The following is a 26723-nucleotide window of genomic DNA, read 5'->3' on the forward strand; positions in this document are numbered from 1 at the left end:
TCCTCTCAGTCTGTGCCCCCAGTCTTTTTCAGAGATCTTGGATAATCTTTACTCTCAGTGATCTGAATTCTTTTTCATGTAGGTTGCCTTTCTCCTCTTCACTTAGTTGTTCTTCTGGGGTTTTATCTTGTTCCTTTGTCTGGAACATATTTCTCTTCTCTCTCATTTTGTCTGCCTTTCTGTGTTTGTTGTCTCTGTTCCTCAGGCTGCAGGATCATAATTCTTCTTGCTTCTGGTGTCTGCCTCCTTGTGGGTGAAGTTGGTCCAGGGACTTGTGCAGGCTTCCTGGTGGGAGGGACTTGTGCTTGTCCAGTGGTGGGTGGAGCTGGGTCTTGTCCCTGCGGTGGGTAGGGCCGTCTCAAGTGGAGTGTTTATAGGTGGCTGTTGGCTCAGGTCAACTTTAGGCAGCCTGTCTGCTGATGCGTGGGGCTGTGTTCCCACCTTGTTGGTTGTTTGTCCTGAGGTGTCCCAGCACTGAAGCCTGCAGACTTACGGGTGGGGCCAGGTCTCAGGGAGAAAATGGCAACCTGTGGGAGAGCTCATGCTGGCTGGTGAGTATTCCCTGGGCATCAGTGGCCAGTGCCCTTGCCCCCACAGTGAACCACAGCTGCCCTCGCCTCCCCAGGAGACCCTGCAAGACCCAGAGGTAGGTCTGGCCTAAACTTCTCTGGAGTCACTGCTTTGCCCTGGGTCCCAGTGCATGTGAAAACTTGTATGTGCCTTACAAGAGTGGAGTCTGTTTCCCCCCGTCCTGTGGAGCTCCTGCACTAAAAGCCCCTCCAGCCTTCAAAGCAAAATGCTCTGGGGTCTCCTCCTCTTGATGCCCGACCCCCAGGCTAGAGAGCCTGATATGGGGTTCAGAACTCTCACTCCTATAGGAGAACCTCTGTGATATATTATTTTCCATTCTATGGGTCGCCCACCCGGCAGGTATGGGATTTTGATTATATTTTGAAAGTGCCCCTCCTACTGTCTCCCTGTGGCTTCTTCTTTGTATTTGGGTGTAGAATATCTTTTTTGTTAGGTTCAAGTCTTTTTTTGTCAATGGCTGTTCAGCAGTTAGTTGTCATTTTGGTGTTTTCGTGAGACGAGGTGGGCTCAGGTTCTTTTACTCCTCCATCTTGTTTTCAGCCTCAGCTACTGTTATTTTGAACTTGTATTTCTTTTGATTTGTGGAATTTTTTCCTTTATTTAAATATAGAGTCTGACCACTTATACGAGTTACCTAGAATCGTCAAATTCATAGACTCAGAAAGTACATTGGTAGATACCAGAGGCTGGGGGGTGGGGAGGGGAAATGGAGAATTAGTGTTTAATGGGGATAGAGTTTCAGTTTAGGAACGTGAAGAATTTGGGATATGGATGATGATGAGAGTTGCACAACAGTGTGAATGTACTTAGTGCCACTGAAATGTACAGTTAAGTATGGTTAAAGTAGTATGTTTTATGTTACGTGATTTTTACCACAATAAAACAACATAAAAAATGTGGAGTCTGAGTTATGATCTTAAATGACTAACATGTTTACTATATGTTGAACAATTCTACGCATAGTAACTCATTTAATTCCTACAACAGCCCTTTGGTCTTAATGTTATCTACATTTTACAGATGGGGAACCGTAGACACAGGTTAAGTTGTCCAGTCTCCCATAGCTAGCATGTAGTTGGAGAGGTAGAATTTCTCTCCAGACCACTGGCTGCATATAATGTCCATATAACATTAAATAGGAACAAAAATGACCTGAATTCTTATTTATTTTTCAGAATTCTTTCAGTTGCAGGAGAAAGAATCCCAGGTCAAACTGATGTAAACAAAAGAAGGAATTTCATGGTTCAATAAACTGGGCTAATGAAAGGCTTTAGGCATAGCTGGGTCAACTCTGCTGTTCTATTTGGCCTTGACAAGTTTTTTCTGAAAATAAAAAACACACATAGTGGCAAAGGTGTTCCTCAGCTATTCTAGGTTTAAGTAGTCCTTTTTTTTTTTTTTTTGCGGTACGTGGGCCTCTCACTGCTGTGGCCTCTCCCGTTGCGGAGCACAGGCTCCGGATGCGCAGGCCCAGCTGCCATGGCTCACGGGCCCAGCCGCTCCGCGGCACGTGGGATCTTCCCAGACCGGGGCACGAACCCGAGTCCCCTGCATCGGCAGGTGGACTCTCAACCACTGCGCCACCAGGGAAGCCCCTAAGTAGTCCTTTTGTTTTAAGATTTTGGGAAAGAGAAAGACCTCTCTTCAAGGGTCCATGTTGTTGACCTAAAACAAGTGGACTGCCAGTTATCTCTCCAGCAAAGATGGGTTTATTTGGGATCAGCAGAGAATTGCAGTTCAGGTTTGCAGCCATGGTGGGCCACGTGCAAGTCTCCACATGGCAAGGGAAGGAGAAGGCTTTTATAGAGAGGAAAGGAAGTTGGGAGGGCTAAGTAAAAGTGTCCATGGTTTTCCATTGGCTGTGGACTTTCAGGAAAAGGAGTCTTTCCTCCTGTTGGGCTCTGCTAGGGTTGCAGGGCATGAGAGCTCCCCCTTTCTGGTCTCCTGACTATTTAACTGAGGTTTCTGTTTATTAATTTTTTTCATTGTCATTTCCTGAAAGATTGGCTCTGTTTGGGTTAGGATCTTTACACATGGACCACTTGCTGTATGCAAGGAAACGGGGTTGAAGGGTCATCTCATTGGCCATCCTGGGTCATGTGTCTACTCCTGTAGTGGGGGAATGGTAGCCCACTAGACAGAGAAAGTGCACTTCCCAAAAGGGGATGATGCTGGGCTGAAAGGCGCAGAAAATAGAACCATTTTGGCAGCATAGGGGCAGCTCTTGCTCTTTGTTTACTTGCCTTTCCCAAGTTAAGATTCTTCCACTCTTAAAAAATAACACAGTAGGGGCTTCCCTGGTGGCACAGTGGTTAAGAATCTGCCTGCCAATGCAGGGGACATGGGTTCAAGCCCTGGTCCTGGAAGATCCCACATGCCGCGGAGCAGCTAAGCCCGTGCGCCACAACTACTGAGCCTGCACTCTAGAGCCCACGATACACAACTACTGAAGCCTGCGCACCGAGAGCCTGTGCTCCGCAACAAGAGAAGCCACTGCAATGAGAAGCCCACGCACCGCAACGAAGAGTAGCCCCCACTCGCTGCAACTAGAGAAAGCCCACGCGCAGCAACGAAGACCCAACACAGCCAGAAATAAAAATAAATAAATATATGAAGAGAAAGTAATCTTACCTTTAAAAAAACCCCACAGTTATATTTGAGAAATTATTAAAATTTTGAATAAATATTGTGCAGTTAAGATAAGGAAAATGAAAGTACTTTGTACAGTGCTGTAATTTATTTTCAATCATATGCTTTGTTATTGATGCTGGAGACTCACCACTAAATTCCTCTCATGTCCTCCAGTTTTCTTAATTGATTCTTTATTTAGAATAGAGACCTCTTAGCAGTCTAATGAAGCCTGTGAACTCCTTAGAATGTTTTCAAATACAGAAAAACAGGATTTCAAATGAAATCATTTACATGGAATAAAGTTAACAAAATACTTTTAAAATTGTAATATAATAATATGTGTGTTTCTTTTTCTTTCTTTCTTTTTTTTTTTTTTTTTTGGCCACACTGCATGGCATGCAGGATCTTAGTTCCCCAAGCAGGGATTGAACCCGTGCCCCTGCAGTGGAAGCATGGAGTCTTAACCATTGGACTACCAGGAAAGTCCCTTTTTTTTTTTTAAATGGTGTGTGTTTCTTTATTAATATGTTAAATAACAGTCTAGTGGCAGGTCTAATACATATTGTAATTTTGAAGTGGTGATGAATGTAACATTTACTTTGAGATGTCTGTAATGGCTGTAGTGTTACATAAATACTTGTGATCACCGGTGCTGCTAATCCACCTGATTTTTTTTGGTCTTATTTTTATAATTTAGGAAATGCTAAATTTCAGTTAGAAGTTCGTGAAAAATCTTCAGTTTGGAGATACCTTGAGAGTCTATGGACCTCAGGTAGAGAACACCTTGCTTAGGCTCTGTATGGGTAATCAGCCTAGCACTCCAACTTCCTGGTCTTATTAGTTGCCTCTGATCCCCAGTCTCATGACTTGTATTATGTTTCTTTGACCAGCCTTCCTAGAGACAGGCTTTGGGTTTCTGAGAATCATCCACCTGGACTGTCTGTTATTGTGCTGTCCCCACTTTGGGGGAGAGTCATCTATGCTTTCTTGAATCCATTGAAGCCAGATAATTAACCTTGACCCTCCTCCAATCTGAATTTCTGGTGGTCATGACGTAACTACTGAGATATATTCCCTCCCACATTTTATTCCTAATAAACATGTATAGTAACTCAGATCCTGACCTCTCTTCTCCTTTCTTGTCTTCCCAGATAATGATCAGCTTCATTCTGCCTCTCAGAGGCACTGGGAAAAATAGTTTTCAATAAGAATCAAGAAAACTTTATTGAGAAGCATGGATGCTAACATTTTATGCAGAGGGAAAAAGTTGCCCATGAAACATTAAATTAGATGCTGTTGGGAAGAGAGAGTGTGATAGATAACCAAAGCCCTGGAAGAAATAGCCCCAGATTTTTATTTTAGGAAGAGATATTGTGGCAAAAGCACAGTAACTGAACTTGTGATTTCAGTGGTCCTTGCTAGGAAGATATATGCAGTACTGTGAATATCAGTAAAATTTGCTGGGATAGGCTCATTTTTTGAATGGAACTATATGTCTTTGTTCAAAACAATCCAGTGTAAGATTTGTGAGAATGATAGTGGATATCAGGAACGTACATATACTTGTTTGGAGCCAAGAGTTTTGGCATTAGAGTGGAAAACATGAATGACAAAAGGAGAAAGAAGAAGAGATCTATGGATCATGCTATAGATCATTTGGTAAGAAGGAGAATAAGGTTGTTGCTCCCCCAATACAGATTACAAAAGTGGCACAGAACTGTAATATTAACAGCCAAGGAGTTATTTGCTTGGACATATTGAAAGATAATTGGAGTCCAGCACTAGCTGTTTCTGAAGTCGTTTCTATCTGCTCACTTCTTACAGACTGTAATCCTGCCGACCCCTTGGTGGGAAGTATTGCCTCTCAGTATATGACCAACAGAGCAGAACATGACAGAATGGCCAGACAGTAGGCCAAGAGATACACTACATAAATTGGGTTTTCACAACTCTTTAAAAAAATTTTTTTTATTTATTTAATTATTTATTTAGGCTGTGCTGGGTCTTACTTGCGGCACGTAAGATCTTTGTTGCAGCATGCAGGATCTTTAGTTGCAGCATGCGGACTCTTAGTTGTGACATGCAGGATCTTTTAGTTGCAGCATGCGGACTTCATAGTTGTGGCATGTGAACTTTTAGTTGTGGCATACATTCAGGATGTAGTTCCCTGACCAGGGTTTGAACTGGGGCCCCCTGCATTGGGAGCATGGAGTCTTACCCACTGGACCATGAGGGAAGTCCTGGTCTTCACAACTCTTTACGTTATTTGTCTGTCACAGAGCTGCTTATGATTTTGAAGGGGTGGGGGAGGGTGGGAGTTGGTAAAGAGTAGGGTATTTCTGTAACAGATATTATTCAGTGTTATTTCCTAAGATTTTGTTGTAACTTAAGGTATCTTGCTACAGTAGATAGAATTGGTGATAACAACTATTAAAACTATCATTAGTTCTGCAATATTAGCTGAAATGCAGTACAGAGAAGAATAGACATTTGGGTTCAGTTTCTTGTCTGTAAATTTAAAACAGCTTAATTTTGTATAGGTTACCCACATGGCCTTTTACGTAAAGTCTCTCCAAGACTACAGTTTTTTGTTTTAAAAAATTGGAACTTGTTTTCCCTTCTTGGAAGGGAACATTGATTTTTAACAGCTTTTTTTTGGCCAGCTCCGTGTGGCATGTGGGATCTTAGTTCCCTGACCAGGGATCGAACCTGTGCCCCCTGCAGTGGAAGCGCAGAGTATTAACCACCGGACCACCAGGGAAGTCCCACTACTTAACCGCTTTTAGAGACTCTCATCTCATACATTAAAATGGACACATGGCTATAAGACACCATATAGAAAATCAGTATTTATGTATTTTATTTTATATGCAAATCTACTTTACTGTGAAAAGATAGAGGTTTGAATCAGGACTTGTGAAAACCTGTAGTAAAATACCTTAAGCTGTTAACTGTAAGGCGTGGAATAGGAGTTGCTCACTGGATTGGTTCTGTGTCGTGGACTACTTAAGTCTGCATTTGTTACTGTGCTAATAAACAAATATTAAAACAAACAAAAAAGTGGCACAAAAATAAGATAGAGTTGTGATCGAAGAATCAACTATCTTAAGTTCTGCTAGAGGCCCATTCCTTTCTAGGGACAGGATCTGATTTTTTTTTTTCCTGACCATTTAAATTCCTTGGAAGAAACAAAATGAGAGGAAAGATTACTTTGGTTTGAAATCTCATTAACAAGGAGGAAGAAACAGGTGAAGTAGAAGATCCTGAAATATTGTGGGAAAAGAAACTGTACTATTTTTTTTAATTTATTTATTTTTGGCTGTGTTGGGTCTTCGTTGCTGCACGCGGGCTTTCTCTAGTTGCGGCGAGTGGGGGCTACTCTTCGTTGCAGGCGCATGCTTCTCATTTCAGTGGCTTCTTTTGTTTCAGAGCACGGGCTCTAGGCATGCGGGCTTCAGTAGTTGTGGCACAGAGGCTCAGTAGTTGTGGCTCCCAGGATCTAGAGCACAGGCTCAGTAGTTGTCCGGCACAGGCTTTGTTGCTCCGCGGCATGTGGGATCTTCCTGGCCCAGGGCTCAAACCCGGTCCCCTGCATTGGCAGGTGGAGTCTTAACCACTGCACCACCAGGGAATCCCAAAACTCTAGTATTTTTGAGTCTCCCTAAACAATTAAAATGTTGAATATAATCAAACTGCTTCCTTGGGTATCAGGAAAGTATATTTTGAAAAATGGAGAATTACCATACTTTTTTTTTTTTTTTTTTTTTTTTTTTTTTTTGCGGTATGCGGGCCTCTCACTGTTGTGGCCTCCCCCGTTGCGGAGCGCAGGCTCCGGACGCGCAGGCTCAGCGGCCATGGCTCACGGGCCCAGCCGCTCCGCGGCATATGGGATCCTCCCAGACCGGGGCACGAACCCGTATCCCCTGCATCGGCAGGCGGACTCTCAACCACTTGCGCCACCAGGGAGGCCCCTTACCATACTTTTAAAATTCAGTGTCCCAGTTAAAGCTGAATCGAAGTTATATGAAACCTAAAATTTGGGGAATTAAATTTCAAATTATTTTTAAAATTGTAGTAAAATACAGATAATATAAAATTTACCATCTTTTTTTTGGTTTGTTTTTTGTTTTGGTTGCTCTGGGTCTTAGCTGTGGCATGCATGTGGGATCTAGTTCCCTGACCAGGGATGGAACCTGGGCCCCCTGCATTGGGAGTGCGGAGTCTTATCCACTGCGCTACCAGGGAAGTCCAAAATATACCGTCTTAACCATTTTTAAATGTACAGTTTAGTAGTGTTAAGTACATTCATATTATTGGTCAACCATCAGCACCATCTGTCTCCAGAGCTCTCTTAATTTTGCAAAACTGAAACTGTCACCATTAAACAACTCCTTATTTCCCCCTCGCTGCAGCCACTGGCAACCGCCATTCTGCTTTCTCTCTGAAGTTGACTACTCTAGGTCCCTCTTTTAAGTGGAATCATACAATATTTGTTCTTTTCTTTTTTTGAGCCATGCCAGGTGGTTTGTGGGATCTTAGTTCCCTGACTGGGGATTGAACCTGGACCCTTGGCAGTGAAAGTGTGGAATCCTAACTACTGGGCCACAAGGGAATTCCCCAATACTTGTCCTTTTGTGACTGGCTTATTTCACTTAGCATAATATTTTTGAGATTCATTCACGTATCATGCGGCAGAATTCCCTTCATTTTTAAGGCTGAATGATCCGTTGTGTGTATATACTGCATTTGGTTTATCCATTCATCCATCAGTAGACATTTGAGTTGTTCCCACCTTTTGGCTGTTGTGAATAATACTGCTGTGAACGTGGGTGTGCAAATATCAGCTAGAGTCCCTCCTTTCAATTCTTTTCAGATTATTTTATTTGAGGAATTATGTAGTATCTCATCATTAAGACCATACAGGAAACAGTTTAGATTTTAAAAACAAATTAAGAAAAAAATCAATAAACCAATAGGAAATGGACAAAGGATTCTGAACAGGCAGTTCACAGAAAAGGAGATCAAAATGAATAGATGCTTAGCTTCCCTCATAAAAGGAAATGCAAGTAAAATACGTATTTCACTTATCAGACTGACAGGTAACTAAAAGTGTGTTAATATTCTGTGAAGGGCAAGGTTGTGATGATATGGGGGCTTATACACAGCTAATGGAATTGTAAATTGGTTCAGCCACTAGAAAGGGGCATTTGTCATTATTCATCAAATAGAAATGCATACACCCTTTGACTTAGCAATGCCCATTTTGAGAATGTTTCCTACAGATTATTTTTGCACAAGTGTGAAAGATAAATGTGCAGGATTAATCCTTGCAGTATTTTTTGCAGTTGAAAAAACTTGGGAGTAACCTAAATGTCAATCAGTTTCAGGATTAGTTATATAAATTGTTATGTCTATACAAGTCCTATGCAGCCATAAAATATTTAAAAGCTCCTGACATGGCTGTGGATAAATTTCTAGCATGTATTATTGAATGCAGATATAAGGAGTAGAATCATGTATATAGTATGCCATCATTTGTGTAAAGAAAGAAAAGAATGTATTGGCTTGTATATGCATAAAATATGTATGGAAGTATCTATAAGATACGAATAAAGCTGTTGTCAGTGGGAAGGGAGAATGACTGGCTGGAGTGGAAGGGAGACTTTCAGTGTGTTCCTTTTTGTACTTTTAAGCATCATCCATTCAAAAATTAGGTGAAAAAGATATGCATAGAAAAATGCAAAGAGGATTACTAAAAATGGAAAAACAGTCCCAAACCAATGACTTTTAGACCCTTGAACAAACCTCTTAAGAAAATATCAGTAAGGTTGAACCTCAAAATCAACTTGTGAAAAGACATGAAGACAAGGAAAAAAAGCCTTTAGGATTGATTTAGACTAAAAAGTAGTGTAAGGAGGCCTACTCCTTGGTTATAGTAATAGATTTCTTTCTTTTCTTTCCTTCTTTCTTCCTTCCCTTCCTTCCTTCCTTCCTTTTTGTTTTTTTTAAATAAATTTATTTTATTTTTTTATTTATTTTTGGCTGCATTGGGTCTTCGTTGCTGCGCACGGGCCCCCTCCAGTTGCGGGGAGCAGAGGCCACCCTTCCCCACGGTGGCCTCTCCTGTTGCAGAGCACGGGCTCTAGGTGCGCGGGCCTCAGCATTCGCAGCATGTGGGCTCTAGAGCGCAGGCTCAGCAGCTGTGGTGCACGGGCCTAGTTGCTCCGCATCACGTTGGACCCTCCCAGACCGGGGCTGGAACCCATGTCCCCTGCATTGGCATGTGGATTCCCAAGCACTGTGCCACCAGGGAAGCCCCCTCTTTCTTTTCTTTTCTTCTCTTTTTTTCATCTTTTAGTAATATATTTGTTTTAACTTTAAATCCTAAACATTTTTAAACATAAAAAAGAGAAAAATAAGTAGTCCTCCTTATCTTTGGGGGTTATGTTCCCAGACCCCCGGTGGATCCCTGAAACTGCAGATAGTACCAAGCCCTAATTATTCTGTTTTTTTCCTAAACTTTATAAATTACAACTTATAAATTAGGCACAGTAAGAGATTAACAATAATAATAAAATAGAACAATTATAATCATATAAAAGTAATAAAAGTTATGTGAATGTGGTTTTTCAGTCTTAAAGTATCTTACTGTATACAAATTCAGTCCCTTTTCCAATTGTGCACATGGCCATAACTTTTGCAGTTTGAGGTATGACAGCAAAACTAGTGTGAATTTCTATTTCCTTCTTCACAGTTTCACAGATAGGTTTTTTTCTTACTGTAGATCTTAGCAACCTCAGCATATGATTTTATTTTCTTTCCTTATTAAGTGGGGAACTTACACCTCTTCACATAAAGGAAGCACTTTATGGCTTCTCTTTGGCATATCTGAATTGCCAGCATCATTACTCATGTGCTTTAGGGCCTTATTTAAGTAAAATAAGGGTCACTTGAACACAGGCACTACAATACCTTGACAGTTAATTTGATAACCAGATGGCTACTAAGTGACCAGCGGACAAGCCAGGGGAATTCGATGAGAACAGTGCATTATTCCTCCCTCTTTTCAAAATCATCCTTCTTTTCCTCCTCCTCATCAATAGAAAAAAAAAAATTACTTGTTCTAAAAACATTCATACAACTCAGAGGTGTATAAGCTAATAAGTGTAAGTATTCCTTATCTTACCCCATTCCTCCTCTGTTTGATTGAGAAGAGTATATCTCCTGACAGTGTATTTTGATTTCAGCGAAACATTTCACAAAGTTCATGACATTCTTGAATGTGAGCTGGACAGGCTTGTAACTGAAGTTTTACCCATGGGTTTCTGTCTTTGGTCAGTGTCTTATATTCTTTTTTTGTCTTTATTTTTACAAAAATTGCACAACACACAGCTGGGAGAGATAATATGTTGGATTATCGAATGTTTAATGTATATAAATGTAAAGTCCTACATTTATAATAATATAACATATTAACTTCTACCTCAAACATTAGATATACAAGTACAGGATAGAGAAGACCTGATTTGAAAGCTCTTGATGAGAATTCCTAGGACTTTGTAGAAAGAATTAAACAAGTAGATTTTGTCTTGGTGTCAGTGTCAGTAATTAACTTTTTTTTTTTTCTTTTTTTTGCGGTACGCGGGCCTCTCACTGTTGTGGCCTCTCCCGTTGCGGGGCACAGGCTCCAGACGCGCAGGCTCAGCGGCCATGGCTCACAGGCCCAGCCGCTCCATGGCATGTGGGATCCTTCCGGACCGGGGCACGAACTCATATCCCCTGCATTGGCAGGCGGACTCTCAACCACTGCGCCACCAGGGAAGCCCTTAACTTTTTTTTTGATGGACAATTTGGTCATGGCTTTCTAGAATCTTAAACATATTTATTTACTTGGAATAATTGTCTCAAGAATTTTTCCTAAGGAAATACTTCAAAGACATAATAATTTTAAAATGAAAGATGTTTTTAGCTGTTTTCTTTGGGATAGTAAACAATGAAAACATAACAATAGAGAAAAGATTCAGTTGTGGTATCTACACGTCAAGATTCAAGTGATTAATGTGATTCTGTGGCTGTATAGAAAAATGTTTACAGAATGTTAAAAGAAGTGGAACAGAAATTATATATATCTATTGTAATAAAATTCTATTTACATGTTAATGAAATTTGAAAGGGCATTTAAAACTTTTGAAAACTTTTTTAGGGTAATGTAATTATAGTGAAATTTAAACATTTTAATTTTATGATCAGAAAGTGATAGTAATTAAAAAATGGCTACAGAGTTTATTTCATTGTAATCTTAATAGCAAGCAACAGTCTTTCCCATGAAAAGGGGGAAAAGTGAAATGTAATATTAGGCTACATTATTAGATGTGTGATGTTCAGACCACTGAACCCACACACAGGTCAAGTCACATTTGGAATGTGGTTTTCAGTTTTAGGTATTTTATTTTTTTTTAATTTATTTATTTATTTTTGCTGTGTTGGGTCTTCGTTTCTGTGTGAGGGCTTTCTCTAGTTGTGGCAAGCGGGGGCCACTCTTCATCGCGGTGCGCGGGCCTCTCACGATCGCGGCCTCTCTTGTTGTGGAGCACAGGCTCCAGATGCGCAGGCTCAGTAGTTGTGGCTCACGGGCCTAGTTGCTCCGCGGCATGTGGGATCCTCCCAGACCAGGGCTTGAACCTGTGTCCCCTGCATTAGCAGGCAGATTCTCAACCACTGCGCCACCAGGGAGGCCCTTAGGTGTTGTATTTTAAGAAAAGAATCAGTAAATGAATTATGGAGGAGAACTTGGAATTCACATGAGGGTGGTGCTGGGAATGTTTACCCTGGGAAAGGGTTTTAGGAGGTGGGGACAGGAAGAGGAGAGAGGAGAAATAATAACATAATAGTGGCCTTCAAATATTTAAATGTCAGCTGGAAAAGGGAATAGTTTGATTCTGTATAGCTGCAGAGGGCAGTACCAAAATCAGTGGGTGGAAATGATAGGTAGGGTGGTATATTTCTTCTCTTTTTAAAGAACTGTTATTCAGCAAGCGGTGTCACTTGAAAATTAAATGGGCTGTCTTCATTAATTAGTGAACATGTATTGGGCTGGCCAAAAAGTTCGTTTGGTTTTTTTCTGTATGATTGCTCTAGTAGCACTTAGTTGTCTTTAACTTCATTTGAAACAATTTTGTTAGATTGTATGTGACAGCTGTCATATCAGTGTGCATTTAAAAAAAGACTTATAAATATTGGTGAATTTTTGTGTTTGTCCATTTTAATATTGAAGATGGAAGAAAAAAAACATTTTCGGCATATTATGGTTTATTATTTCAAGAAAGGTAAAAATGCAACCGAAATACACAAAAAGGTTTGTGCAGTGTATGGAGAGGGTGCTGTGACTGATTGAATGTGTCAAAAGTGATTTGCGAAGTTTTGTGCTGGAGATTTCTCATTGAACGATGCTCCACAGTCAGATAGACCAGTTCAAGTTGATAGCGATCACACTGAGACATTAATTGAGAAAAATCAACATTATACCATGCGAGAGATAGCCGACATACTCAAAATATCCAAATCAAGCATTGAAGGTCATTTGCACCAGCTTGGTTACATTAATCTTTGATGTTTGGGCTCCACGTAAGTTAAGGGAAAAAAATCTTGACCGTATTTCTGCATGCGATTCTCTACTTAAATGTTATGAAAACGTTCTACTTTTAAAACAGATTATGACAGGCTATGAAAAGTGGATACTGTACAACCACGTGGAATGGAAGAGATCATGGGGCAATCGAAATGAACCACCAACAACCACACCAAAGACTGGCCTTCATCCAAAGAAGATGACGTTGTGTATATGCTGGGATTGGAAGAGAGTCCTCTATTATGAGCTCCTTCCGGAAAACCAAGAGATTAATTCCAACAAGTACTGCTCCCAGTTAGACCAACTGGAAGCAGCACTGGATGAAAACCATCTAGAATTAGTCAACAGAGAAGGCATAATCTTCCATCAGGATAACATAAGACTGCATGTTTCTTTGATGACCAGGCAAAAGCTGTTCCAGCTTGGCTGGGAAGTTCTGATTCATCCGCCATATTCACCAGTCATTGTACCTTTGGATTTCCGTTTATTTAGGTCTTTACAAAATTATGTTAATGGAAAAAATTTCAATTCACTGAAAGACTGTAAAAGGCACCTGAAACAGTTCTTTTCTCAAAAAGATAAAAAGTTTTGGGAAGATGGAATTATGAAGTTGCCTGGAAAATGGCAGAAGGTAGTGGAACAAAAAAGGTGAATACGTTGTTCAGTAAAGTTCTTGGTGAAAATGAGAATTGTCTTTTACTTTTACTTAAAAACTGAAGGCACTTTTTGGCCAACCCAAAATATTTAAATAAAAGCCTTAACCAAGGCTCAGTTGGCACCTGGATGCGCCTAACCAAGGAACAGTGACATGCCACTTATAACTAAGAGAGCACCTGACTTCAGGACAGTTTGACTAGACACTAACTGAGAGGGAGGGCTTGAGTTAGGGGTGATCGAAGTGGTGGTGTTAGCAACAGGCCATGGAGGTCCAGGGTGGACCAGTAACTAGCATCAAGTGGGTCTAACAACAGAATATAGGGACTTATTGGGTGACTGGCCAGAGGGAGAGAGAACCAAGGCATAGGTCACCAAGACAAGGATCCAGTTTCTGGACCCTCTCAGAAGATCACAGTATCAAGAAGCAATTATTAGAAGGGTTAAGAGACTAGACAGGATCATCAAAAATACATGATGCAGGGACTTCCCTGGCTGTCCAATGGTTAGGACTCCATGCTTTCACTGCCGAGGGCCCAGGTTCAGTCCCTCTTTGGGAAACTAAAATCACAAGCCGTGCAGCAGGGCCAAAAAAAACCCAACAAAACAAAAACATGATGCAGAGCCAATTAATTACTGACCTTAGATACCTTCTACCTAATGATCTCAGGTCCTGTGGGCACAACATAGAGATGGGAATGAAAAGAATTGTTACTGGGCTTCCCTGGTGGCGCAGTGGTTAAGAATTCGCCTGCCAATGCAGGGGACATGGGTTTGAGCCCTGGTCCGAGAAGATCCCACATGCTGCGGAGCAACTAAGCCCATGTGCCACAACTACTGATGCTGTGCTCTAGAGCCTGCGAGCCACAACTGCTGAAGCCCACGTGCCCTAGAGCCCGTGCTCCGCAACAAGAGAAGCGTCCGCAATGAGAAGCACGAGCACTGCAATGAAGAGTAGCCCCCGCTCGCCGCAACTAGAGAAAGCCTGCGCACAGCAACGAAGACCCAAGACAGCCAAAGAAAATAAATAAATTTATTTAAAGAAAATAATTGTTGGGCTTCCCTGGTGGCACAGCGGTTGAGAGTCCGCCTGCTGATGCAGGGGACACAGGTTCGTGCCCCGGTCCGGGAGGATCCCACATGCCGCGAAGCGGCTGGGCCCGTGAGCCATGGCCGCTGAGCCTGCGCGTCCGGAGCCTGTGCTCCACGACGGGAGAGGCCACAACAGTGAGAGGCCCGCATACCGCAAAAAAAAAAAAAAAAAAAAAAAATTGTTACTAGAGATCAAATAGGATCGAGCAGGTGAAGGAACTTTATAATTCATGAATTACTTATGTATGTTATGTATATGTTATGTATGTTAAAGGAAAATGAGGACGACTTCCTAATGTCTTCTTTCCTCACTTCTGCCATTTATGCCACTTGGTTTCCTAATCACCAGTTGACCACTGACCCGTTCTTCTCGCCAGGATATTCTCACTGTGAGCCTGATCTGCAAGGTGGTCCCCTTAGGCTGAGCCCTGGCCCAGAGCTTCACACTGACTGTGGGGCCTGTTTGTGAGTTTCTGGGTTTGTATAACCCCCATGCACTCTGGTTCATGGAACCAAGATTCGGCCTACTACTGATACTTTAACTTCTTGTAGGAATGGTGCTCTACAGTGATCTTACCAGTTTTTCTCCTCAGGGGCTAGAACTTTGCCTCTGACCACAGGCTTGTGATTAGGGCCCTCCCTACTGACCAGACCGCTTAGCTGCTGACTCCACATGTGTCTGAGCTTACTAAAACATGGCTTCCTCACACCTGCCTCACCCTCCTACTGACTTTATCATCAAGTTGTCTGAACTGTTTTGACTTTTCCCACCTATTTGAGGTTCTGGGCTGATTTCCCTTTTGCTTTTCAACCCTACCAGGCAAGTTTAGATCTAGATGTTGGCCCCTTCCTGACTGCCCTGTCCTCCCATGTTTATCTTTGTTTGTTTGTTTGTTTCTTTTTGTTTTGGTGGTGGTTTTGTCCTCCGGTATTTAAACCATCAAAATTCAGCCCCCCTCCTTTTTTATTACGATAGTCACCTTATTTTGGTGTTCTAGAACCAAACACACAATATCTCAGAGGTTTGCCTGTATTTATTTATTTTTTAAAGCAATATTTAAAAAAATATTTATTTATTTGGCTGCATCAGATCTTAGTTGTGGTGCGCAGGCTCTTCATTGCGGGGCATGGACTCGAGTGCGTGGGCTCTCTAGTTGTGGTGTGCAGGATCTAGAGTGCACGGGCTTAGTTGCCCTGTGCCATGTCGGATCTTAGTTCCCTGACCAGGGATCAAACCTGCGTCCCCTGCATTGGAAGGCAGACTCTTAACCACTGCACCACCAGGGAAGTCCCAATCAATATTTTTTTTAATTGAAGTATAGCTGATTTACAATGTTGTGTTAATTTCTTCTGTACAGCAAAGTGATTCATTTATACATATATATACATTTTTTAAAATATTCTTTTCCGGGCTTCCCTGGTGGCACAGTGGTTGAGAGTCCGCCTGCAGATGCAGGGGACATGGGTTCGTGCCCCGGTCTGGGAAGATCCCACATGCCGCGGAGCGGCTGGGCCCGTGAGCCATGGCCGCTGAGCCTGCGCATCCGGAGCCTGTGCTCCGCAACGGGAGAGGCCACAACAGCGAGAGGCCCGCATACCGCAAAAAAAAAAATAAATTAAAAAAAAATATATTCTTTTCCATTATGGTTTATAATAGTATATTGAATATAGTTCTCTGTGCTATACAAGTAGAACCCTTGTTGTTTATCCATCCTATATATAAAACCTTACATCTGCTAACCCCAGCCTCCCACTCCAACCCTCCCTCAACCCCCTTCACCTTGGCAGCCACCAGTCTGTTCTCTATGTCCCTGATTCTGTTTCATAGATAGGTTCATTTGTGTCATATTTTAGATTCCACATATAAACGATATCATATGGTATTTATCTTTCTCTTTCTGACTTCACTTAGTATGATAATCCCTAATTGCATCCATGTTGCTGCAGATGATATTATTTCGTTCTTTTTTATGGCTGAGTAATATTCCATTGTATATACGTACCCCATCTTCTTTATCCATTCCTCTGTTGATGGACATTTAGATTGTTTCCATGTCCTGGCTCTTGTAAATAGTGCTGCTATGAACATAGGGGTGCATGTGTCTTTGAATTATAGTTTTGTCTGGATATATGCCTAGGAGTGGGGTTGCTGGATCATATGATAATTCTATTTTTAGTTTTCTGAAGAACCTCCATACTGTTTTCCACAGTGGTTGTACAACTTACATTCCCACCAACAGTGTAAGAGGGTTCCCTTTTCTCCACACCCTCTCCAGCATTTGTCATTTGTAGACTTTTTAATGATGGCCATTCTGACCCATGTGAAATAGTACATTGTAGTTTTGATTTGCATTTCTCTAATAATTAGCAACTTTGAGCATCTTTTTTTTTTTTGCGGTATGCGGGCCTCTCACTGTTGTGGCCTCCCCCGTTGCGGAGCACAGGCTCCGGACGCGCAGGCTCAGCGGCCATGGCTCACGGGCCCAGCCGCTCCGCGGCATATGGGATCCTCCCAGACCGGGGCACGAACCCGTATCCCCTGCATCGGCAGGCGGACTCTCAACCACTTGCGCCACCAGGGAGGCCCAACTTTGAGCATCTTTTCATGTGCTTATTGGCCATCTGTATTTCTTCTTTGGAGAAATGTCTCTTTATGTCTTCTGCCCATTTTTTCGATTGGGTTCATTGTTTTTTTGTTACTGAGTTGTAGGAGCTGTTTGTAAATTTTGGAAATTAAGCCCTTGTCAGTCGCATCATTTGCAAATATTTTCTCCCATTCTGTATGTAGGTTGTCTTCATCTTGTTTATGGTTTCCTTTGCTGTGCAAAAACTTCTGAGTTTGATTAGGTCCCATTTGTTTATTTTTGCTTTTATTTCTGTTGCATTGGGAGACTGACTTAAAACATTGGTAGGATTTGTGTCAGATAGTGTTTTGCCTGTCATCTCTTCTAGGAGTTTTATGGTGTCATGTCTTAAGTCTTTAAGCCATTTTGAGTTTATTTTTGTGTATGGTGAGAGGGTGTGTTCTAACTTCATTAATTTATTACATGGGGCTGTCCAACTTTCCCAATACCACTTGCTGAGTCAGAGGAGGAAAAGCCAGAAAGGATAAAAGAAAACCAGGTTTTCCTCTGACTCTTTCTTAGGGGTTTCTTCCCTTTCTCTTTTAAGTATTATATTTCCCCTGGGTTCTGTCAGTGACTCTCTTTTTCTTTCCACCCTCTTTTCTTTGTACCTAATACACTTTCAGTCTCATCCACTGTCATGGTTATCAGTTATAAATTGTTCTGATGACTCCCAAAAACACATTTCTAGTGAAAACATGTCTTTTGAACTAGAGTCCTAAGTCCATCTTGACATTCTATAGGCACCTCAAACAAACTCTCTTCCCTCCCAAGCCTAGACCTCCTCTTGTATTACTCATGTTGGTGTCTGGCACCACCATATACCCTAGACAAAATCTTGTCTTCCTAGTCTTCAGTTTTACCATTTCTATCCATTTAATCTCCAGACCCCGTTCTAGCTCTTAACTTTCTCTAAAATCCATACCCTTCTCTCAGGTCTAACTGCCACTGGACTGTAAGCTTCTGAGGCAGGAATCACACATGTAGGGTTTACTGTGTGTGATGTGAGGTCCATGCATTATCCAGCATGTGGTCAGTGCTTAGTATGTGTTGAATGAATGGATGGAGGCGAGTGCCTTGGCTCAAGCTGTCATTGTTTTCACCCGAATTACAGCAGTATTTCCCTAACTGGCCACTCTGCTTTTAACTTCCTTTCAGTGTATTGTCTATACTGCCACTGGTGTGATATGTCTAAAATACAGAAAAATCTAAATAATTTAATGTGTATTTTTGTGAAATATAAAGTCTTACAAAAAGTCGTAACCACTATACCATTACCACAGCTCAAAATTTAACAATTATTCTTTCCCTTTTTTCCCCAAAATAAATGGATTTTGTCTTTGCCTTACGGGAAACAATTATTCTTGAATATCATCAACTATCTAGTCAGCATTCAAATTTTCAGTTTTCTCATGATTTATTTTGAAAGTTATTTACAGTTTTTAAGAATTTAGGTTCCAAATGAAGTCGGTACATTGCAGTTGGCTTACATTTCTCTTAAGTTTCTTTTAATCTCTTTGTTTTCCTTCCATCTCTCTCTTTTTCATCTGTTGAAGAAACCGACTTGTTGAAGTGGGAGTTGGACCTAGTGATCATTCCTAGATAGATGATACTTTTCTCTTAGGCTCCTTGTTTTTAGGGTTCTGAAATTTTCTTTTTCCTTTTTTTTCTTTTTTTGCTGCGCCATGCAGCTTCTGGAACCTTAGCTCCCCGACCAGGGATCAAACCTGCGCTCTTGGCAGTGGAAGTGCAGAGTCCTAACCACTGGATCACAAGGGAATTCTCTGAATTTTTCATTGTACGTGTTCCTTCCTGCATCTGTGGATTTGTGTTTCTCCTTCCTGGAGAGAGAACGATGCCCATGTTGCCTGTTTCCTTTCCCTTTTCTCTGTAACCTTTATCCCCCTCTCTTCTATTCTCTTTCCCTTCCCACCCCTTTCAGTAAATGATAGAATACACAGTCATGTGATGTGAGCTAACTGAAGTTAAGCAAGCTTTCTTAAAAAAGGATTAAATTATCAAAATATAGTTAGAGAGTAAAGTCAAATTCTGAGAGTCTGGTACCTAAACCTTTAGATTCTTCCCTTCACCAAAATGTGAAGACTAAATTGGGTAGAAGCATTGACCTCATGAATAGCTACGTAAAGTTAAAAAAATTTTTTTTAAAGAATTTTACTACGTCCTTGTCAATGTTGTGTTTTCTTCCTAGATCTCCTCATATTTTGGATTCTGGCAATGTTATAATGAATGACACTTTGACATCAGATGTCATTGGTCGGAGAGTCGAAGTTAATGGAGAACATGCAACAGTGCGTTTTTCTGGCGTTGTCCCTCCTATGGCAGGTAATTTATGATTGTGTGTGTGTGTGTGTGTGTGTGTGTGTGTATTTATTTTGTACTTGTTTCTGGGTAGGCTTCTCAGCAGTGCTTTATAACACCAGTTTTGAGGAAACTAACAACCAAGTTATATATACCTCTGATATACAGTTGTTTTATTTCTGTGACAATATCCTGTGATATCCATGGCTTTATTTGATTACACACTTATCTGATTATTCAGTGTTGCTATTTTATATTAAGTCAACCTTAAAATATCTTCCGAGTAAACTTTAAATACTAATTAAAAATCTTGAATTTCCATAATCCTAAGCTCAAAAATGAAATAATATTTGTGGAATTCCTCTTATCATTAATCCATGTGTATGTTGTACTTTAAATTGATCTAAATACAATTCTGTGTTACCGTTTTTAACTTATGATTTGGTATATATTTATCTGTGTTTCTGTAGCATCATTTTACTTGTATTTCCTTTTTTATTGAGATATAATTGACATATAATATTAGTTTCAGGTATACAACATAATGATTCAGTGTTTGTATACACTGCAAAACGATCACCACAATAGTCTACTTCACATATATAACCACACATACTTATATAGTTTTGAAAATTTTAAGATCTCTCCAGGACTTACTTATTTTATAGCTGGAAGTTTATACCTTTTGACCTCTTTCACCCATTTTAGCCACCCCCCATCCTCCACCTCTGGCACCACCAATCTGACCTGTTCTCTGTATCTGTGTGTTCTTTTCTTTCCTCCTCCCTCCCTCCTTCTCTTCCTTCCTTCCTTCCTTTCCCCTTTCCTTCCCCTTCCCTTCCTTTCTTGTTTCTTTTTATTTATTTATTTATTTATTTATTTAGTGAATTTTGAGTATTTATTACTTTTGCATTTATATATATATTTTTAACATCTTTATTGCAATATAATTGCTTTACAATGGTGTGTTAGTTTCTGCTTTATAACAAAGTGAATCAGTTATACATAAACATATATCCCCATATCTCTTCCCTCTTGCGTCTCCCTCGCACCCTCCCTATCCCACCCCTCTAGGTGGTCACAAATCACCGAGTTGATCTCCCTGTGCTATGCGGCTCCTTCCCACTAGCTATCTATTTTACATTTGGTAGTGTATATATGTCCATGCCACTCTCTCACTTTGTCCCAGCTTACCCTTCCCCCTCCCCGTGTCCTCAGGTCCATTCTCTACATCTGCATCTTTATTCCTGTCCTGCCCCTTGGTTTTACATAACCATTTTTCTTTTCTTTTTATTTTTTAGATTCCATATATATGTGTTAGCATACAGTATTTGTTCTTCTCTTTCTGCCTTACTTCACTCTGTATGACAGACTCTAGGTCCATCCACTTCACTACAAATAACTCAATTTCATTTCCTTTTATGGCTGAGTAATATTCCATTCTATATATGTGCCACATCTTATTTATCCATTCATCTGTCAGTGGACACTTAGGTTGCTTCCATGTCCTGGCTTTTGTAAATAGAGCTCCAGTGAACACTGTGGTACATGACTCTTTTTGAATTATGGTTTTCTCAGGGTATATGCCGAGTAGTGGGATTGCTGGGTCGTACGGTAGTTCTATTTTTAGTTTTTTAAGGAACCTCCAGACTGTTCTCCATAGTGGCTGTATCAATTTACATTCCCACCAACAGTGTTAGAGGGTTCCCTTTTCTCCACACCCTCTCCAGCATTTATTGTTTCTTTTTCCCTTAATACTTAATAACTTTTAATTGATGACAAAAATCAGGTAAGTCTTCTATCATGTATATATATATATATATATTTTACATCTTTATTGGAGTATAATTGCTTTACAATGGTGTGTTAGTTTCTGCTTTAAAACAAAGTGAATCAGTTATACATACACATATGTTCCCATATCCCCTCCCTCTTGCATCTCCCTCCCTCCCACCCTCCCTATCCCACCCCTCCAGGTGGTCATAAAGCACCAATCTGATCTCCCTGTGCTATGCGGCTGCTTTCCACTAGCTATCTACCTTACGTTTGGTAGTGTATATATGTCCATGCCTCTCTCTCGCTTTGTCACAGCTTACCCTTCCCCCTCCCCATATCCTCAAGTCCATTCTCTAGTAGGTCTGTGTCTTTATTCCTGTTTTACCCCTAGGTTCTTCATGCCATTTTTTTTTCTTAAATTCCATGTATATGTGTTAGCATACGGTATTTGTCTTTCTCTTTCTGACTTACTTCACTCTGTATGACAGACTCTAGGTCTATCCACCTCATTACAAATAGCTCAATTTCATTTCTTTTTATGGCTGAGTAATATTCCATTGTATATATGTGCCACATCTTCTTTATCCATTCATCCGATGATGGACACTTAGGTTGTTTCCGTCTCCTGGCTATTGTAAATAGAGCTGCAATGAACATTTTGGTACATGACTCTTTGAATTATGGTTTTCTCAGGGTATATGCCCAGTAGTGGGATTGCTGGGTCATATGGTAGTTCTGTTTGTAGTTTGTTTGTTTGTTTTTTTTTTTGCGGTACGCAGGCCTCTCACTGCTGTGGCCTCTCCCGCTGTGGAGCACAGGCTCCAGACGTGCAGGCTCAGCGGCCATGGCTCACAGGCCCAGCCGCTCCGCGGCATGTGGGATCCTCCTGGACCGGGGCACGAACCCGCGTCCTCTGCATCGGCAGGCGGACTCTCAACCATTGCGCCAACAGGGAAGCCCTGTTTGTAGTTTTTTAAGGAACCTCCATACTGTTCTCCATAGTGGCTGTACCAATTCACATTCCCACCAGCAGTGCAAGAGTGTTCCCTTTTCTCCACACCCTCTCCAGCATTTACTGTTCCTAGATTTTTTGATGATGGCCATTCTGACTGGTGTGAGATGATACCTCATTGTAGTTTTGATTTGCATTTCTCTAATGATTATTGATGTTGAGCATTCTTTCATGTGTTTGTTGGCAATCTGTATATCTTTGGAGAAATGTCTATTTAGGTCTTCTGCCCATTTTTGGATTGGGTTGTTTGTTTTTTTTTGTTTTTGAGCTGCATAAGCTGCTTATAAATTTTGGAGATTAATCCTTTGTCAGTTGCTTCATTTGCAAATATTTTCTCCCATCCTGAGGGTTGTCTTTTGGTCTTGTTTATGGTTTCCTTTGCTGTGCAAAAGCTTTGAAATTTCATTAGGTCCCATTTGTTTATTTTTGTTTTTATTTCCATTTCTCTAGGAGGTGGGTCAAAAAGGATCTTGCTGTGATTTATGTCATAGAGTGTTCTGCCTGTGTTTTCCTCTAAGAGTTTGATAGTTTCTGGCCTTACATTTAGGTCTTTAATCCATTTTGAGCTTATTTTTGTGTATGGTATTAGGGAGTGATCTAATCTCATGCTTTTACATGTCCCTGTCCATTTTTCCCAGCACCACTTATTGAAGAGGCTGTCCTTTCTCCACTATACATTCCTGCCTCCTTTATCAAAGTTAAGGTGACCATATGTGCGTGGGTTTATCTCTGGGCTTTCTATCCTGTTCTATTCTATCCTGTTCCATTGATAGCTACACAGGCTTCTTGGTGGCTGCAGCAGCAGCCTTAGCATCTCAGGGGTCTTGTTTTTGTATCCATTCAGCTAGTCTGTGTCTTTTGGTTGGAGCATTTAATCAGTTTACATTTAAGGTAATTATTGATATGCATGTTCCTATTACCATTTTCTTAATTGTTTTGGGTTTGTTATTGTAGGTCTTTTCCTTCTCTTGTGTTTCCTGCCTAGAGAAGTTCCTTTAGCATTTGTTGTAAAGCTGGTTTGGTGGTGCTGAATTCTCTTAGCTTTCGTTTGTCTGTAAAGGTTTTAATTTTTCTGTCAAATCTGAATGAGATCCTTGCTGGGTAGAGTAATTTTGGTTGTAGGTTTTTCCCTTTCATCACTTTAAATATGTCCTGCCAGTCCCTTTTGGCTTGCAGAGTTTCTGCTGAAAGATCAGCTGTTAACCTTGTGGGGATTCCCTTGTATGTTATTTGTTGTTTTTCCCTTGCTGCTTTTAATACTTTTTCTTTGTATTTAATTTTTGATAGTTTGATTAATATGTGTCTTGGCGTTTTTCTCCTTAGATTTATCCTGTATGGGACTCTCTGCGCTTCTTGGACTTGATTAACTATTTCCTTTCCCGAATTAGGGAAGTTTACAACTATAATCTCTTCAAATATTTTCTCAGTGCCTTTCTTTTTCTCTTCTTCTTCTGCGACCCCTATAATTCGAATGTTGGTGCGTTTAATGTTGTCCCAGAGGTCTCTGAGACTGTCCTCAATTCTTTTCATTCTTTTTTCTTTATTCTGCTCTGTGGGAGTTATTTCCACTATTTTATCTTCCAGGTCACTTATCTGTTCTTCTGCCTCAGTTACTCTGCTATTGATTCCTTCTAGATAATTTTTAATTTCACTTATTGTGTTGTTCATCATTTTTTGTTTGCTTTTTATTTCTTGTAGGTCCTTGTTAAAAGTTTCTTATATTGTCTCCATTCTATTTCCAAGATTTTGGACCACCTTTACTATCATTACTCTGAATTCTTTTTCAGGTAGACTGCCTATTTCCTCTTCATTTGTTAGGTCTCGTGGGTTTTTACCTGGCTCCTTCATCTGCTGCGTGTTCCTCTGTCTTATTTTGCTTATCTTACTGTGTTTGGGGTCTCCTTTTCACAGGCTGCAGGCTCGTGGTTCCTGCTGTTTTTGGTGTCTGCCCGTAGTGGCTAAGGTTGGTTCAGTGGGTTGTGCAGGCTTCCTGGTGGAGGGGACTGGTGCCTGTGTTCTGGTGGATGAGGCTGGATCTTGTCTTTCTGGTGGGCAGGACCACGTCCGGTGGTGTGTTTTGGGGTGTCTGTGACCTTATTATGATTTTAAGCAGCCTCTCTGCTGATGGGTGGGGTTGTGTTCCTGTCTTGCTAGTTGTTTGGCATAGGGTGTCCAGCACTCTACCTTGCTGGTTGTTGAGTGGAGCTGGGTCTCAGTGTTGAGTTGGAGATCTCTGGGAGAGCTTTCACTGTTTGATATTACTTGGAGCTGGGAGATCTCTAGTGGACCAATGTCTTTTTTTTTTTTTTTTTTTTTTTTTTGCGGTACGCCGCCCTCTCACTGCTGTGGCCTCTCCCATTGCAGAGCACAGGCTCCGGACGCGCAGGCCCAGCGGCCATGGCTCACGGGCCCAGCCGCTCCGTGGCATGTGGGATCCTCCCGGACCGGGGCACGAACCCGCGTCCCCTGCATCGGCAGGCGGACTCCCAACCACTGCACCACCAGGAAAGCCCTGGACCAATGTCTTGAACTCAGCTCTCCCACCTCAGAGGCATAGGCCTGACACACGGCTGGAGCACCAAGACCCTGCCAGCCACATGGCTCAGAAGAAAAGGGGGAAAAAAAGAAAAGGAAGGAAGGGAGGGGAGGGGAGGGGAGGAAAAAATAATAAAAAGAAAGAAAGGTATTAAAAAATTATTGAAAATTAAAAAACTAAAAAGTAATTTTAAAAAAAGAAGAAAGAAAGAAAGAGGGAGTAACCAAACCGAAAAGCAAATCCACCAAATGATAACAAGCGCTAAAAATTATATTAAAAAAAAAACAAAAACGGACAGACAGAACGCTAGGACAAATGGTAAAAGCTGACCTATACAGACAAAATCACACAAAGAAGCATGCACATACCTACTCACAAAAAGAGAAAAAGGAAAAGAATATATATATCTATATGTAAAACAGAAGGAAGAGAGCAACCAAATCAGTAAATAAATCAAATGATAATAAGCTCTAAATACTAAACTAAGATAAACATAAAACCAGAAACGAATTATATGCAGAAAGCAAACCACAAGTCTACAGTTGCTCCCAGAGTCCACCGCCTCAATTTTGGGATGATTCGTTGTCTATTCAGGTATTCCACAGATGCAGGGTACATCAGGTTGACTGTGGAGATTTAATCTGCTGCTCCTGAGGCTGCTGGGAGAGATTTCCCTTTCTCTTCTCTGTTCGCACAACTCCTGGGGTTCAGCTTTGGATTTGGACCCGCCTCTGCCTGTAGGTCACCTGAGGGCATCTATTCCCTGCCCAGACAGGATTGCGTTAAAGTAGCAGCTGATTAGGGGGCTCTGGCTCACTCAGGCCGTGGGGAGGGAGGGGTATGGAATGCGGGGCGAGCCTGTGGCGGCAGAGGCCAGCATAATGTTGCACCAGCCTGAGGCATGCTGTGTGTTCTCCTTGGGAAGTTGTCCTTGGATCACTGGACCCTGGCAATGGCAGGCTGCACATGCTCCCAGGAGGGGAGGTGTGGATAGTGACCTGTGCTTGCACACAGGCTTCTTGGTAGCTGCAGCAGCAGCCTTAGCATCTCATGCCCATCCCTGGTGTCCACACTGATAGCCGCAGCTCGTGCCCGTCTCTGGAGCTCGTTTAGGCAGTGCTCTGAATCCCCTCTCCTTGCGCACCCTGAAACAGTGGTCTCTTGCCTCTTAGGCAGATCCAGACTTTTTCCTGGACTCCCTCCCGGCTAGCTGCGGCGCACTAGCCCCCTTCAGGCTGTGTTAACGCAGCCAACCCCAGTCCTCTCCCTGGGATCTGACCTCCGAAGCCCCAGCCTCAGCTCCCAGCCCCCGCCCACCCCGGCGGGTGAGCAAACAAGCCTCTCAGGCTGGTGAGTGCTGGTCGGCACCCATGTTCCGTGTCGGAATCTCTCCAGTTTGCCCTCTGCACCCCTGTTGCTGTGCTGTCCTCCGTGGCTCCGATCTTCCCCCCGGCCACCCCCTGTCTTGCCAGTGAAGGGCCTTCCTAGTGTGTGGAAACTTTTCCTCCTTCACAGCTCCCTCCCAGAGGGGCAGGTCCCATCCCTATTCTTTTGTCTCTGTTTTTCCTTTTTTCTTTTGCTCTACCCAAGTACGTGGGGAGTTTCTTGCCTTTTGGGAAGTCTGAGATTGTCTGCCAGCGTTCAGTAGGTGTTCTGTAGGAGCTGTTTCACATGTAGATGTATTTCTGATGTATTTGTGGAGAGGAGGGTGATCTCCACGTCTCACTCCTCCATCTTGAAGGTCTCTCCCCCTTTCCTTTCCTTTCCTATCCCTTCCTTTCTTTTTTCTTTTTCTTTTCTTTTTGATTCCACATGTAAGTGAGATCATACGGTATTTGTCTTTCTCTGTCTGACTTATTT

At 41.7% G+C, this 26723-nt stretch overlaps 1 protein-coding gene across 3 annotated transcripts in view; it reads left to right on the forward strand.

Annotated features, from left to right (window-relative positions):
• The window catches only part of TBCE (tubulin folding cofactor E), a 132398-nt gene that overhangs the window by 14801 nt on the left and 90874 nt on the right, over positions 1 to 26723 (forward strand). For 2 of the 3 annotated variants that reach the window (XM_060108039.1, XM_060108048.1), the window contains exon 2: positions 19430 to 19563. In XM_060108039.1, coding sequence (XP_059964022.1) covers positions 19464 to 19563 — 100 coding nt within the window. In that variant the 5' untranslated portion in view covers positions 19430 to 19463. Of the gene's footprint in view, positions 1 to 14973; positions 15062 to 19429; positions 19564 to 26723 lie in introns of all 3 variants that reach the window. The other variant, XM_060108056.1, reaches the window with a different exon arrangement.

The sequence above is a fragment of the Mesoplodon densirostris genome, chromosome 1 (assembly GCF_025265405.1).
Source record: "Mesoplodon densirostris isolate mMesDen1 chromosome 1, mMesDen1 primary haplotype, whole genome shotgun sequence".
Classification (NCBI taxonomy): Eukaryota; Metazoa; Chordata; class Mammalia; order Artiodactyla; family Ziphiidae; genus Mesoplodon; species Mesoplodon densirostris.